Below are 15094 nucleotides of genomic sequence, written 5' to 3' on the forward strand. Positions count from 1 at the left end.
TTGCTTTGTGCTCTCACTCCAGTTCTTTGGTGCCCTGCTTTCCTAGCCCCTTAAGTCCTGTGTTGGAAAGCAGAGTTAAGTTTATGATGATGAAATGAAAGCTTAACAAAAATTTTTTAAAGGACTCTCAAAACTCAGTAAAACAATCCAGTAGAACATGGGCAGAAAATGTGAAGAAATATTTTACTGAAGAAAATCTATGGATGGCAAATTAGCACAGGGAAAGACGTTCAATACTATTATCCACCAGAGAAATGCATATTAAAATCACAATGAAATATCACTACACACCAGAATGATTAAAATATTAATGTCAACATCAAATGCTAGTGAGGTCAGAGAAGAAATGGATCGCTAATAAATTGCTAGAGGAATGTAAAGTGATAAATAATTTGGTGGTATTAGGTGCATCAAGATAGTTCAGACTCATAGCAACCCTATGTGAACAGAAAGGCTGTGCTTGGTCCTGCACCATCCTCACAATTGTTATAATTGAGCCCATTGTCGCAGCCACTGAATCAATCCACTACATTGAGGGTCTTCCTCTTTTGCTGACCCTCAAACATGATGTCCTCTACAGGGACTGGTAGCTCCTGATAACACGTCCCATGTATGTGAAATGAAATCTCATCACCCTCACTTTAAGGAGCGTTCTGGCTGTACTTCTTTCAAGACGGGTTGTTGTTGTTGTTGTGGCAGTCCCCAACCCAAGAAAACCAACTGACAGCCTTCGAGTCAATTCTGACTCGTAGTGACCCTAGGGGGCAGAGTAGAGTTCCTCCTGTGGGTTTCCAAGACTAAATCTTTACTCGAGTAGAAAGCTTCATCTTTCTCCCATGGAGCAACTGGTGAGCTGGAACCGTCGACCTTGTAATTCACTACACCAGGTTTCCTCAGGCAAACCATGGTAGGTTCCCTAATAAAAATCTAAGCATGTGCTTATCATATGACCAAGTAATGCATTCCATGAAATTTTCATAGAGATGAAAATGTATGTGTTCATAAAAAACCTGTTCATATAAAAATCTGTACACAATTGTGTACTGTAATAAGAAAAAGCCCCCCAAAAAACCTGGGAAGTACCAACATGTCCTATAGTGGGTCAGTGGCTAACTGGTACATCCATGTGATGGAGTTCTACTTGGCACAAAAAAGGAACAAACAGCTCATACATGCAACAACTTGGATAGATTTCAAGGGCATTATACTAGCAAATCTCAAAAGTTCACATACTGTATTCCATTTATACAATGTTTTCAAGATGATAAAGCAATAGGACAAATTAATGTCAGAATTTAAGAGTTAGGGGCAGGAAGTTGTACATGACTATAAAGGGCGATCTGTGTGGTGGTGAAATAGAATATGGAACTCAGAAATACCTTGGTGACAGTCACAACTACATGAGTTTACATGTGAGGAAATCAGGTGGGGACAGTAAATAGACATTATGCTGATATCTGTTTTCTGGTTTTGATATATAGGTAATCACCAGCGTACCACGTATTCAGGTTATGATGGTCCACACTTATGATCGGCAGGATTTTGCTTTTTATTTTTTGAGGGGGTGATGCATCTCAATTAGTAATACATAATATATACAATATTGCAGCATGCAATTTACTGTTATAATTTCCAGATGTTCATCCACTGATGTTATAGGGTTTTTTTATTAAATACTTTTATTGGAGGCTCGTACAACTCACCACAATCCATTTTGTCAAGCACATTTGTACATATGTTGCCATCATCATTTTCAAAACATTTTCTTTCTACTTAAGCCCTTGATATCAGCTCATTTTTTCCTTCCTCCACCCTCCCGCCCTCCCTCATGAACCCTGGATAAGAAATTTCATTTCTTACACTGACTGATGTCTTCCTTCACCCACTTTTCTATTGCTTGTCCCCGTTGCAGATGTTTTTATATGTAATGTTTATGGTCCCCAAAGACAAAGATCGGATTTATAAAGATATTAATAATATAAGGCAAGAACACAAACCCTGCCTGCCTCCCTGAAAATAAGAATTCTACTTAACATCAGGAATCTCCTGTATGCGGAGTTGCTGGAACAGAGCTGCAGTAAATTGGGACTGCCTGTGCATTATGGAAGAGGGAATTATTGGCGGGGAGTGGGTGAGGTATATGGGATCTCTCTGTGCTGCCCTTGCAATTTCCTGTGAATCTAAAATCATGCCAAATAAAAAAATTGAAAACAAAGCAGGTGGCTGACGATTTCACTTTCTGCACTTGCTGGCACCCATTGTACAGAGTGGAACTACCAATATTTGTTCATGACAGCAGTGTCAAATACATGCCACAGCGTTTTGGCCAGTGAGCTCTAAGTACTGCACACACCAGCCTTCAACATGATTTGTTTCCCCAAGGTTCACTTTTATAGGTAGAAAGAGGTGCTCACCCCATCCTGCTAAAGGCTTCCCCAAGGTCCTCTTGTATAGGTAGAAAGAGGTGCTCATCCCATCATGGCAAAGACTACCTCATTCCTAAGACTAATCACTTGGAATAATATGAAGAATAAAAGAGTAAATTATAGGCCCAACAGTCATAGGCATCCTAGAAAACATGACCCAAACCCTTCTGTGGACCGTTTCCTGGGTTTGTGATCCTGTATCATTCCTGTGGGCACTTCATGTTGATTTACACATGTACAATGTGTCTTGATTTTAACCCACATCTGACAAATGTTTGCAGGTGGTTTCTCTTCCCCAAAGACACAGTTCTAAAACAGAGTCAGCCTACACATGTGCTAGACCGATCCTAAGAAATAGATCTTGCTCAGAACCCTGACCAAAGAAGTCACAAAATTATCATAGAAGCATTAGAATTGCCTTTAATCTAGTCACTACCAGCAGGTAAGCACTCACAGGAGGCTCACAATAGGCTGCCTGTGATCTGAGCAGTGCTGAGAGGACAGAAGTACCTAATGCCCTGCAGAAACTTAAATGAAGAAATTGGCCTTCATATCACTATTAAGCGCATGAAAGTTTCTGGATGCCGAGGAGAACTGGAAAAATCTTCCCAAACATATATTTGCTTTCTCCTATGAAATGGATTCATGTGTGTTCCCAAGCCTCTGGCAAGAATACACACAGAAATGTTTGTCCAAGCATCACACCCAGGCACTTAGAAGCATCCTCCAAGGTTTCTTGGTGAGGGGTTGATAGTCCCTTTTTCTTTGACGACTTGCTCTCATCTTGGGGCTAAGCTCATACTCCAGCACTTTTCTGGTAGTTAAGAGATTAGAAACAATGAAAAACAGAGACCAGGTGAGAAGCTAATTTCAGAATATGGTATTGTGTTTTCTGTTTTAACATTAGATGTATTTTATTTTGTTTTTACCCCACTGCTCTCTGAATCCACTGCCCTAGAGTGGAGCATTTTTATTTTTGTAGACCTTACACATTCAGAAGGGAACCTTGGTGACGTAGCGGATTATACTCATTGGGCTGCTAGCCATAGAGTCAACTGTTCAAACCCACCAGCTCTCCATAAGAGAGAACTGAGGCTTTCTGCTCCCATAAGGATTCACAGCCTTGGAAACCCACAGGGGAAGTTCTACTCTGTGTTATTGGGTTAGTAAGGTCAGAATCAGCTCAATGGCAGTGAGTTTTGGTTTTATACATTCAGAAGGGTCCCTGGTGGCAGCACCACAAGGTCAGCAACTCAAGCTCACCATCTGCTCCGAAGGAGAAAGATGAAGCTGTTTCCCATAAGGATATATAGTCTCCGAATTCCCAAGCAAGGTCGCCATGAGCTGGATTTGACTTGATGGCTGTGGGATTGGGTTTTAGTTGGTTTACATATTTAAAGATGGAAAGGACAGCTCTAAGAATGTGTTGCTGGGTATAAAAAATAACCCTGTGGGGTAAGGCAAGCCCATAACTTGGGCAGTTTCTCCAAATATCATGAGTTGAAAACATGAAGAGCGGTTTTCTCAAAATGCATGAGAAACATCATTTTAGAAATGATGTTTGAAACATCAATTTTTAGAAATTTTAAAAGCAATTCCAACAATCTTGCAGAGTTTTGAATCTAAGACTCCCCTTCCAAGTGTTAGCCAGAAAGGAGTGGACACAGTCTGAAACAATGGGTGATCAAACAGCCAAGCATTATGTGACTGTATAGTACGTGAATTCCCATTCCAATATGTTGCATGAGATCTATAAATCACTTATCTAGAAGTGATGCTCAATGATAAATAGTTCTAGAGAAACCAGAAGAGTACACCCAGATGCCCATCTGAACCACTAACTATCCATCCATGCCAGAAGTGGCCCCTTCCATTTCCTGTGGCACCGATGCCAACTCATGACAACTTCATGCACCAAAGTAGAAATGTGCTTGTATTAGTCTAGGTACTTTAGAGAAACAAATCCACAGCAACTCATGTATAAGAGAGTTTTATGTAAAGAAAGTGTGCATTATGAAAACATCCCAACCCAATGCTGCCCAAGCCCACAAGTCCAACATTAACCCATCAACCCAACACCAGTCCACAAAGTCCTCTACCTCACAAAACAGAGGCAATGATGCAGACTGCAGGAGGAAAGCTGAGTCAGTGAATGGATAAGCATCCTCAGCACTAGCAGGGCTGCTCCAACACCCAGGGCTGCATCGGGATAGGTACATGTGGCTTCTCCTTGGGGCTTCTCCTTGGGGATGTCTTGTAGGAAGTCAATCTTGCAAGCTGAAGCAGGGAACTGCTAAGGCAGCTGCACCCTGGTGCGACTATCACAAAGCAAGAGACCCGAGAACTAGAAAGGTGAGGCTCACCACCCATTTATCCCTCTGCCTTTCAATTAGCCCCACATGTGATTATCGGCCAGGCTGGCACAATTAACTAATTCAGTGCTTCATAGGGGTTCAATGGCAGATATTTTGGACGTACACCATGCAATTCTTCTAAGGCAACTCTAAATGGTTTAAAACTGTTTTGCTTCACAGCTGAGCTTTTTAACCATTTGCCACAGATACTGCTTTTTTTAAAACATTTTTTTATGTTTATTCCAGACAAGGGACTTCTCTGGGAACACGTAGATTGCTGGAGAAAGGAGCAAAATAAAGAAGCTATGCAGAATAAATTTTATTGACCATGAAAGCAAAATTTGCTGTAGTTTCTAGGAGTTAGTCTTTAAAATGGATACATAAATATATGTGCTCTATATGGCCTATTTAAGGAGCCAGGGTGGCAATAGCCGGAGGAGCCCTTGAAGTGCAATGGTCAGTGGTTCAAACCTTCCAGCTACTGCAGAGGAGAAAGATGAGCTTTTCGGTTTCCATTAACATTTATATCCTTGGTCCTGCTATACCAGAATATGTACATCAGTGAAGATAAGAGCGTTCAACACATGGAATCCAGGACTGATAAACCCCTCAGAAACAGTAGTGGGAATAGTGATACCATGAGGGGAGATTAGGGGAAGAGGGAAAAGGGAGAGCCGATAGCAATGATGGATGTATAACGCACACACCCTCCCCCAAGAGGGGTGAACAACAGAAACGTGGGTGAAGGGAAACGGCAGAAGGTGTAAGATAAGAAAAATAATAATAAAATATATCAAGGGTTCACGAGGGTGGGGGAGGGGCAAAAAGAGGCACTGATAATAAGGGCTCAAGTAGAAAGATAATGTTTTGAAAATGATGATGGCAATATATATACAAGTTTGCTTGATATAGTTGATTTATGAATTATTATAATACCTGTAAGAGCCCACAAAAAATTTTTTTTTAATTTTTTACATCCTTGGAAACTCTAGGGTCTCTACTCTGCCCCCTCAGGTCACTATGAGTAAGAATCAACTTGATTACAGAGGGATTTGGGGGAAGTGGCAGTAGTGAAGCGCTCCGCTGCTAACTGGCCACTTTGCAGAGAAAAGACCTGGCAGTGTGCTCCTATAAAAGGTTACAGCCTTAGACACATGGGAGGTTCTGCCCTGTCCTGTAGGCTGACTAAGGATAAGAAGTGACTCCACAGAAATGGGTCTGTGCTGGTGGCAACGGTTGAGTGCCCAGCCGCTAGTCACATGTCCCTCTGTGTAAGCAGACCCAAGGCTCCTTGGGAGAAAAGACCTAGCCTTCACCTCCCTGCCCTTGAGGCAATTCCAATGCATGATGACCCTATAGGACAGAGTAGCACTGCCCAGGTGGGGCTCGGAGGCGACAACTCTTTATAGGAGCAAAAGGCCTCACTGTGCCCTGCAGAGGGTCTAGAAAGTTCAAACTGCTGACTCTGTAGTTAGCAGTCCAGGTTGAAACCCACTGCACCACTTGGGCTCCTTTCCCAGAGAGATTGCAACTTAGGAAACCCGACGGGGTATTTCTTAGAGGGTTGCAGCCACCCAGAAACGCCTCAGAAGACAGATCTGTCAATCTGCTTCCAAAAAGCCTTGGTCAGTGTTAAGGCATGTGAGATAGTTAAGGTTTATAGTGCCAACATGGCTGATAAACTCATGTGGGATTCATAGAAGGGGGTGGGGGGTGGTGAAGAGAAATGGCTCAGTGAGCCTCGCCTTTTGAGTTCTCGGGTCTCTTGCTTTGTGATGGTTGGACCAGGGTGCAGCTGCCTTAGCCAGTTCCCTGCTTCAGCTGGCAAGGCTCACCTCCTGCAAGACATCCCCAAGGAGAAGCCTCATGGACCTACCCCCATGCAGCCTTGGGTGCTGGAGCACCCGTGTGGAGACCCCTGCCAGCGCTGAGATGCTTACACGTTCACTAACTTGGCTTTCCTCCTGCAGTCGGCGTCATTGCGCGTGTTTTGTAAGATGGAGGAGGACTTTGTAGATTGGTGTCAGACATATGGGCTAATGTTGGACTTCTGGGCCTGAACAGCACTGGGTTGGGAGGCTTTTTTAATGTACACTTACCCTTCCTATAAAGCTCTCTCTTATACATATGAGTTTCTGTGGATTTGTTTCCCTAGTTTACCCAGACTGACACAACATGAAAAAATAATAATTAATAAATTATAAAGGGTTCATGAGGAAGGGAGGGTGGGGGAGGGTGGGGAAAAATGAGAAACTGATACCGAGGGCTCAAGTAGAAAGAAAATGTTCTGAAAATGATGCCAACAAATGTGCAAATGTGCTCGACACAATGGATGAACGTATGGATTGTGATAAGAGCTGTACGAATCCCCAATAAAATTACTTAAAAAAAACCAACATCGGTGTTTGAAACCATTGGGGAGCAGTTCTACTCTGCACACCAGGGAAACCTGCACGTTGGAACTGACTGCATGCCAACAAACACCAAAGTGCCTATTTGGCAGAATGTCCTCAGGGCCAACTATACTTACCCGACAGCACAACAGACTTCTTGGAGCAATTTATACTTACATACTCTGATGGAGATCTGGTGGGTTACAAGTTGGGCCGCTAACCACAAGGTCAGCAGTTCAAAACTACCAGCCACTCCTCAGGGAGAAAGACAAGGCTTTCTACTCCAATAAACAGTTACAGTCTTGCAAACCCACAGGGGAAGTTCTTCCCTGTCCTATAGGGTTACTGTTATATTGTTCTATAGGGTCTATGAGTTGTTCTATAGGGTCTCTATGAGTTGGAATTGACTGGATGGCAGTGAGGTGGGTTTTTTTTTTGGGGGGGGGTGTTTATGTACTCTGATAACCATTAATTCAAATACACCATTCTTGTCAAATTATTTTTGTTTTTCATTTCATTTCTCACTCATCTAGTAGGATCTTAATGTTTTAATTATGTAAATAAGGCATTTGAAAACTTTATGTAAAAAGGCAAGGTAGTAAATATTTTAAAGTTGGTGGGTCATACTATCTCAGTTAAAACTTTTCAACAAAAGCAGTCAGAAAAGTAATATGTAAACAAATGAGCATGGTTGTGTTCCAATAACATTTTACTTACAAAATCAAGCAACAAATTGGATGACCCATTTGCCAACGTCTTGTGTAAACTCTTCACCTATAGAATATTTGTATTAGGAGAGTTGATACTAGGAAATGTTGGCATCTTCATAATAGTTTCCCTGTAGACTCTTTCCCAGAACTGGCATACTGCCTCCCCCTTGCGCCCCACACCCCCTTAAGATGCCTTCATTTTGCTCAGGATCCCACTTAAACTTGCTCTGTGGTGGTTGTCCATTTATTGTATGGAGCGATTTCTGGTTTGGGCTCAGTGGACTTCCTGTAGGTTGGCTGCTCAAATCCACCAGCTGCTCCTCAAGAGGAATATGAGACTGTCTGCACTTGTAGAAACTGACAGTTGGGACACCCCATGGAGTCCGACTCTCCCTGTAGGGTGCTATGCATCAGAATTGACTGCAGGGCAGCAGGTGGGTGTTTGCTTTATCCAACAAATCTCCCCACATTCAGCATCTTGGGGATCGCTGACTGCTATGGGGCATTCGGTTACTAACAAGTCAGGAACTAGGTAGCTCCTTGAGTCTGTGTAAGAAGGTAAAAGGTCCTTGGGGAATTGAGGAAGTGAGACTGTGACTCCCCATGACCCCGGGGAACAGGGTAGAAGTAGGCTGCAGTGTTCACAAACCAGGTGGCCAACTCTTACTCCCAACCCCAGCCTTTTGGTGAGCAGCCGAGCACTCGCCCATTCACCCGCAGGACTCTGCCTACGAACCCTAATTATCTCTAGCCTCCTCCCAGTGAGACATCTCTTCCATGAGGTGTGAGAGGCAGGTGACAAAGGGAGGCATTGAACTTGGGGTTGTCCAGGGGTTCAGCCTGCACCCATTCTCACACCACCAGACAGACTTTCAAAAGAGTTCGCTGCAGGTTCAGTCTGCTGAGACTGTGCATCTCCAGTGCCGGTTTCCTAAAGGACCAGAAACAATGCTTCGAGAGTTGCAGAAAGGCTGGAACACACAAGCCTGGCCCCGGAAGACAATGAAAATGGGAGCTGCAGATGGTTTTGCTGTGTGGGTGCTCCTCCTGATTCCACATCAGAGTGCCTCATGGTTGACACGGGCTGTCACATGGGAAGCCGAGCACTTCCTGTGCACCCCCACCCCCATGTTTTACCCACACATCTTTCCGTCTGTAGATTTCCATTGCGTGCCAATGACTAATCTCCACCACTACAGATAGCATCATGCCCCTTCCTCACGGCCTTGTTTCCTCTCAGACTTTTGATAACGGCGTGATAGCACATTCCTCTCTGGCTGCCCACCTCATGCAGAGCCCAGGCCCGAGCCTGTGGTCTGGCAGATAGACAGGAGAAATCTAGCCTAGCAGAGGGGCGTCCCTGTGGAGTACAGCCTCGGGGGAATTTCTGTGGGAACTTGCGGGAACTTAGAGGAGGACATGTTGGTTCCTATCAGAGGATCTCCATTCCAGGACGTGAAGGTGATTGAAATCGGCACGTGTATCTCCGAGTGCACCCACTCAAAGTGCCGCCTGGGACCCATGGAGACACAGAGGTGCTGTGTCCATCTCCAACCTCGTACACCTTCTGCGGCGTCCGTGGGTGATAAGAAAGTGCTCAGTCTACCAACGAGAGAGAGAGAAAGAAAGACTGCAGGTGGCTATGGGACAGATTCTCCAGGGATGTGGGTGAGGCTGTGAAGACAGCTGGCTAAGTCAGACTGATGCCAGGAGCCCCGAGAGGTTACAAATAGACTCTTGAGAGGAACAGACACTTACTCTCGGCTGGCTGGTAGCTGCAAATGCTCAGAATGTGAATGAAGTACTGGGGCAGAAGAGTTTGTGCTGTCGTATTTCTTCAAGGACTCCATATGAGAATTCAAGGGGCGATGAGGTGGTGTCTGACGGGAGCTCAGGAGCATAGGTAGGGTGGTGACAGGGCAGCTGACCCTGCTCTATGCTGAGCACACTCGTGTGCACGAACTCCAACAATACCCACAACCCTCCCACCCAGGAAACACAACCACTGCCAATGAGTCGGTCTAACTCAGCGCGAGACCCTACGGCAGAGTAGAGCTGCCTTCACAGGTTCCCGAGGCTGGAAAAGCAGACCGCCACCTCTCCCTGCCTCGGAGTAGCTGATGCGCACAGACTGCCCACGGTTTGGGTAGTAGCCAGGCGCTCCTGCAGCCCCACCTCGTCGGGCCTGGTGTTTCCTTTAATCTGGTCCTGGAATCCAGGAGAAAGATAGAATTCTTGAGTTTATCTTATTTTTCAGAGAAAATAAAATAGTCAGATGCCAAAACAGTCTCACAGGATGTCTAAATCAAAGAAAGAGAAAGGGGTAGATGTAGGTTTCTACAATCAATTTTATTCATGTAGAGAGATGCTATTTATAGTTTAAACATCTCCTGGAAGGAGGAACAGAGAGAAGAGGTAACTTCAACACGGAAAGGCAGTCTTTCATAAGTGAAAAACACTCATCTTCTGAATTTACAAAAATCAGAAATGGCCCCAGAAGGATCTGCTATGTGATAAGAAACTGAAAATATGAAAAGCTACAACTACCATTCATTTTCCAAATATATACATACATACAGTCTAAAAAGGTCTTTAAATCCAGGGCGTCTGCAGGGTTGGCTTTGTGTGCCTGAGCCCGGCACCACTCCCTTTCTTCTTCAGCAAGTTCTGAGCACAGATCTACCGTCCGAGGCCAACCAGTTGCAAAATAAAAATAAAAATGTTGATGATGTCCAAGTAGATGCTCAGAACAGCAAAAACATACTCTTCAGGACTCAGGCTATAATAATGATGCTTGCCACCAATCATCATCTGCATGTCTATGACCAGGTACTTGAAGAAAAATAATAAGTGTTAGTCCTTTAGGGGTATCAACTGAGTGTTCTAAGCAGACAAGGAAAACTATTTTGGCATTAAAAAAAAGAAATGGCTATCCTTCACGCTCTGCCAGGCTTTGTATTCTATTTACAAAAGCCTCATACTCCTGAAGCCCCAGCACTGTCTGCGACTTCCCTAACCGAAGGTTGTTTAGCCAGTCGCATGGACTTTGGTGGCCAGACTGACACGAAAAACAAATGGCACAATGTCTTCTGTTCAGGCCAGCAATAGGCCTATAAGGGGCACAACAACACTACTGAGCCACTCACACCTTAGAACAGCTGTTCTCAACCTGTAGGTCGCGACCCCTTTGGGAGTCAAACAACCCTTTTAACAGGGGTCACCCAATTCATAACAGTGGCACAATTACAGTTATGAAGTAGCAACAAAAATAATTTTATGGTTAGGGGGGGGGGTGTCACCACAACATGAGGAACTGTATGAAAGGGTCTTGGCATTAGGAAGGTTGAGAACCACTGCCTTAGAATACCAACCATTACAGATTACTGGGGAGTATTTACCCAAGAGCAAAGTTCTGAATGATGAGGAAAGAAAAAGGGATGGAGAAGGGAAACCCAGAGAAGTGGGGTACAGGATGGAATTGAGGGAACTGCAATGGTTGAGTTGAGTATTATGTATGCTATATATATGAATATTATATATATTATAAAACATTCCTATATTACATGTCATCGAGATTTATAGATATTATATATGAATATATCATACTCATATATATCTACATATGTATATATCTTTACATACAAGGAGCCGTGATGGCACAGCAGTTACACATTGGGCTGTAATCCCAAAAGTCAGCAGTTGAAAACCACCAGTCAGCTCCATGGGAGAAAGCTGGGGCTTTCTACTCCCATGAAGAGTCATAGTGCAGACTCAACAGGGGCAGCTCTGCCGTCCTATAGGGTCACTCTGAACTGGCATCTGCTCGATGGCAGTGAGTTAAGTGATGGTATGTATATATCTATGTTCTCCCATGTTCACTGAACAAGGAATGAAAGTAAAGACGATTCTCAAATACTTAGATTCCCAAAGCACCGTAATTGTGAACTCTCGGAGCTCCAGGTAAGTTGTCAAACTTTGCCGTGTGGGGCAGCTTTAGGACGATGTTAGTGTATCCAAAGTAAGAGAGGAATGGAGAGTCACATTGGGATAACCACTGCCGTTGAGTCAATCCCAACTCACAGCAACCCCTTGTAGGGTTTCCACGACTGTAGATCTTACCGGGGCAGACAGGCCCATCTTTCTCCTGCATTCAGTTAAATAACCCTTATAAAAAACTTTTCCCCTCAACTGCAGACGATTGAATTATGAGCTCCCAGAACTTTGAGATTAACAGGCTAGGAGAATACTCTTGTACTTCTGTTTGTTTCCCAGACAGGGGCCCAAAGGCTGACAAAGCTTCTTTACATGCAGACTCTTAACTAGGGGGCTGTTCTGTGAGGCAGAACAACACTAGTATTAAGAAAATTCTTGGGGGTTTTAAAGATCCTGGAAAATAACCACCCATTTTTGTGGAAGCTATCCAAGGATCTGGGGGTTCTGCAGATAACCTTGAGCCAGAGCATAGCCACACAGAGAGAGCCCTGTTAGTAGGTTCATGCTCAACAGACCAGACTAGGAAAGAGGTTTGGGGAAGACTTAAGCTTATTGGCATGGACCATATTTTTTTTTGCCTTAATGATTGAATTCACAATATTGAGGATAGACTGTGCATCAGGCACTAAGCTGGTGATCAGGGCCCTGGGCACAAGCACAATGACAAGTACAACAGCAGAAGCACTAACGAGCTATAGGATTGTCCTGGGGAAGATTGTCCTGGGAAGGCTGACTGCCAGGGTTGGGGAGAATGGGAGGCATGTTCTGTGTCTATGGAATGACTACACTTGTATAAAAGAGAAAACATACACATGCACAAGAGTAAGTAAAAATGGTGTTGCTACTAGGGTTTCAGTTCATACATGCATTGGTTTATTTGAAGCTGAACGTGTTTAAACATGTCTCTGCACTCAGTGGGTGGCTGCAGACAAGTTCTCTCATTCATACGCTTACTTGTCTTGGTCTGGTTAGGATGCTGTGATAGGTAGGTTTATTGTGCCAACCTGGCCAATAGACACATGTGGGATTAATAAGGTTGTAGTTTAATTGACGGACAGAGAGATAAATGGCTTGGTAAGCCTTGCCTGTCCGTCTCTTGCTCTCTGATGATCGGACCAGTGTGCTGCTGCCTTAGCTAGTTCTCTACCTCAGATTGCAAGCTACACTACCTGTGAGACACCCAACCTGTGGACCGTGTTGTTATAGTTCGATGTTCCTTTGAGACCCGCTTCGCCACACTGCTGGTGTGTACCTCACTTGAGCTGGGGACTGTCAGAACCTGTCATCTGGCTGAGTGTTGGTGACCTGCCCTGCTGTTTGCTGCCTGTGGCTGAACTGCCTATATTGCTTTACAGAAGACCCAGCTGTCTGCTTCTTGACTTGCACCCAACAGCCCTCGTGAGTTGAAGGACTGCCAGTATATTAACTATCTCACAGAAGTGAGTTGAACTGAGCTCTCTGTGGATTAATTGTTTATTTCATTATGTTATATATATATATCCATATGTATTATATATAAAAAATCATAAGTGTCCTGGTTTTGTGTCTCAAGAGAACCCTAACACAGATGCCTTCCCCAAAAACGGTCCAACCAAAGCAGTGACCAGTTAAATTTAAAGCAATGAGGTCAGTTCAAAAGGTTATTGCAACTCTGCCTGGTGCTCACTCTCATAAAGAGATCACTGAAGATATGGGTGCTTTAGCATAGTGTGGTGAAGAAACTAGATGGTGCCTGGCTATCAGAAGGAATAGTATCTGGGGTCTGAAAAGCTTGTTTTCAAATGCACAACCATCAAAGCGAGGCATCAACTAAGTCCACATGGAAGAAGCAGGCCAACCTGTATGATCCAAGGATTGTAAATAACTCAAATCTAAAGGAGGGATTGGTATCCGAGCTTAAATTGTGAACACCTGGTTTGCTATGGATGACAATGGAAGCTCAAAATCCATTTGCAGGGTCCACACATGGATTGATCCTCTGGTGAATCCCCTCTGACTCGTAGTTCAGGGAGGTGAATAGCCCTGTTATCAGACGAAGAGCATTATAAAGTTGATTATGACAGATGTAGTTAGGTAAAAATGTAAATCTTATTATTTTATCTGTTTTACTTTGTTATTTGTTTGTTTTTGTTTTGTAATGTTTTTCTGTATATGAAATCCAGAATAAGCAAATCTTCATAAACAGTAACTGGATTAATGGTCCCTTAAGGGTATGGCAAGGAAGGTCAGGTGGGGGTGGGGGTGGGGAGCTAATAACAATGAGTACATGATGAAGAAAACGTTCTAAAACCGATGGGGGTCATGATTGTACAAGTCTTCTCTGTGTGACGCAATAGAATTGTATGATATGTGACTTCTATGGCCCAGAGCTAGTTTTTAAAATATTATGGCAACTATGGGGGGAGGGGACGGTGGTGTGCAGGGGTGGTGTTCCAAAACATTAGTCTTAATAGATTTTCTTGAAGAATACAGACGATCATGAGGGCTTCTTAGGAGGAAATTTTCTGAAAATTAAAAATTCCCTTGGTGAGGAAAAGGCCAGGAAAGCTGTGCCCAGGTGTCTCACCCCTGTCACAACAATGGAAGCACCACCGACACTGCTCAGCATCACAGCCACACCCACCTCCGCACACGGATGTCCCCAGGGAGGGCGAGAAGCCGTCAAGGCACCCACGTGCTCCCAGCGGTCCTCAGCAGATGGCCTAGAATCTGATCCCTCAAAAAGGAGCAGCTCTAGAGATCTTAAGAAGGAGCCACCCCACCCCCCTGAGAAGACTTGCATGGACTGACTGACTCCACCCACGCCCAGCCTTGCACGGGGCTCCAGCCCCGTCAGTGCACACACCCTAGTCTTTGCCAGAGAGGAAGAGACGGACTTACTAATGAGAAGAGGATCGTTCCAAGCGCAGCGTACAGCGCATGCAGCCACTGCAAAGAGAAAGGAAACCATACAGTAATGCAGCCAGTTCAAGGAGAAAGAAAACCATACAGTCCATGCAGCCACTGCAAGGAGAAAGGAAACCATACAGTAATGCAGCCATGGCAAGGAGAAAGGAAACCGTACAGTATATGCAGCCAGTTCAAGGAGAAAGAAAACCATACAGTCCATGCAGCCACTGCAAGGAGAAAGGAAACCATACAGTAATGCAGCCACTTCAAAGAGAAAGGAAACCATACAGTAATGCAGCCACTTCAAAGAGAAAGGAAACCATACAGTA

At 44.2% G+C, this 15094-nt stretch overlaps 1 protein-coding gene across 1 annotated transcript in view; it reads right to left on the bottom strand.

Moving 5' to 3' along the window:
* Positions 1 to 10213: 10213 nt before the first annotated feature.
* The window catches only part of LOC101650950 (protein lifeguard 2), a 39188-nt gene continuing 34307 nt past the window's right edge, over positions 10214 to 15094 (bottom strand). The window contains exons 9-10 of the mRNA XM_004702806.2: positions 14757 to 14804; positions 10214 to 10715 (exon numbers count right to left, since the gene is read on the bottom strand). Coding sequence (XP_004702863.2) covers positions 10563 to 10715; positions 14757 to 14804 — 201 coding nt within the window. The 3' untranslated portion in view covers positions 10214 to 10562. The remainder of the gene's footprint in view (positions 10716 to 14756; positions 14805 to 15094) is intronic.

Source organism: Echinops telfairi, unplaced genomic scaffold, assembly GCF_000313985.2.
Source record: "Echinops telfairi isolate 266 unplaced genomic scaffold, ASM31398v2 ScPeMD7_23;HRSCAF=83, whole genome shotgun sequence".
Lineage (NCBI taxonomy): Eukaryota > Metazoa > Chordata > Mammalia > Afrosoricida > Tenrecidae > Echinops > Echinops telfairi.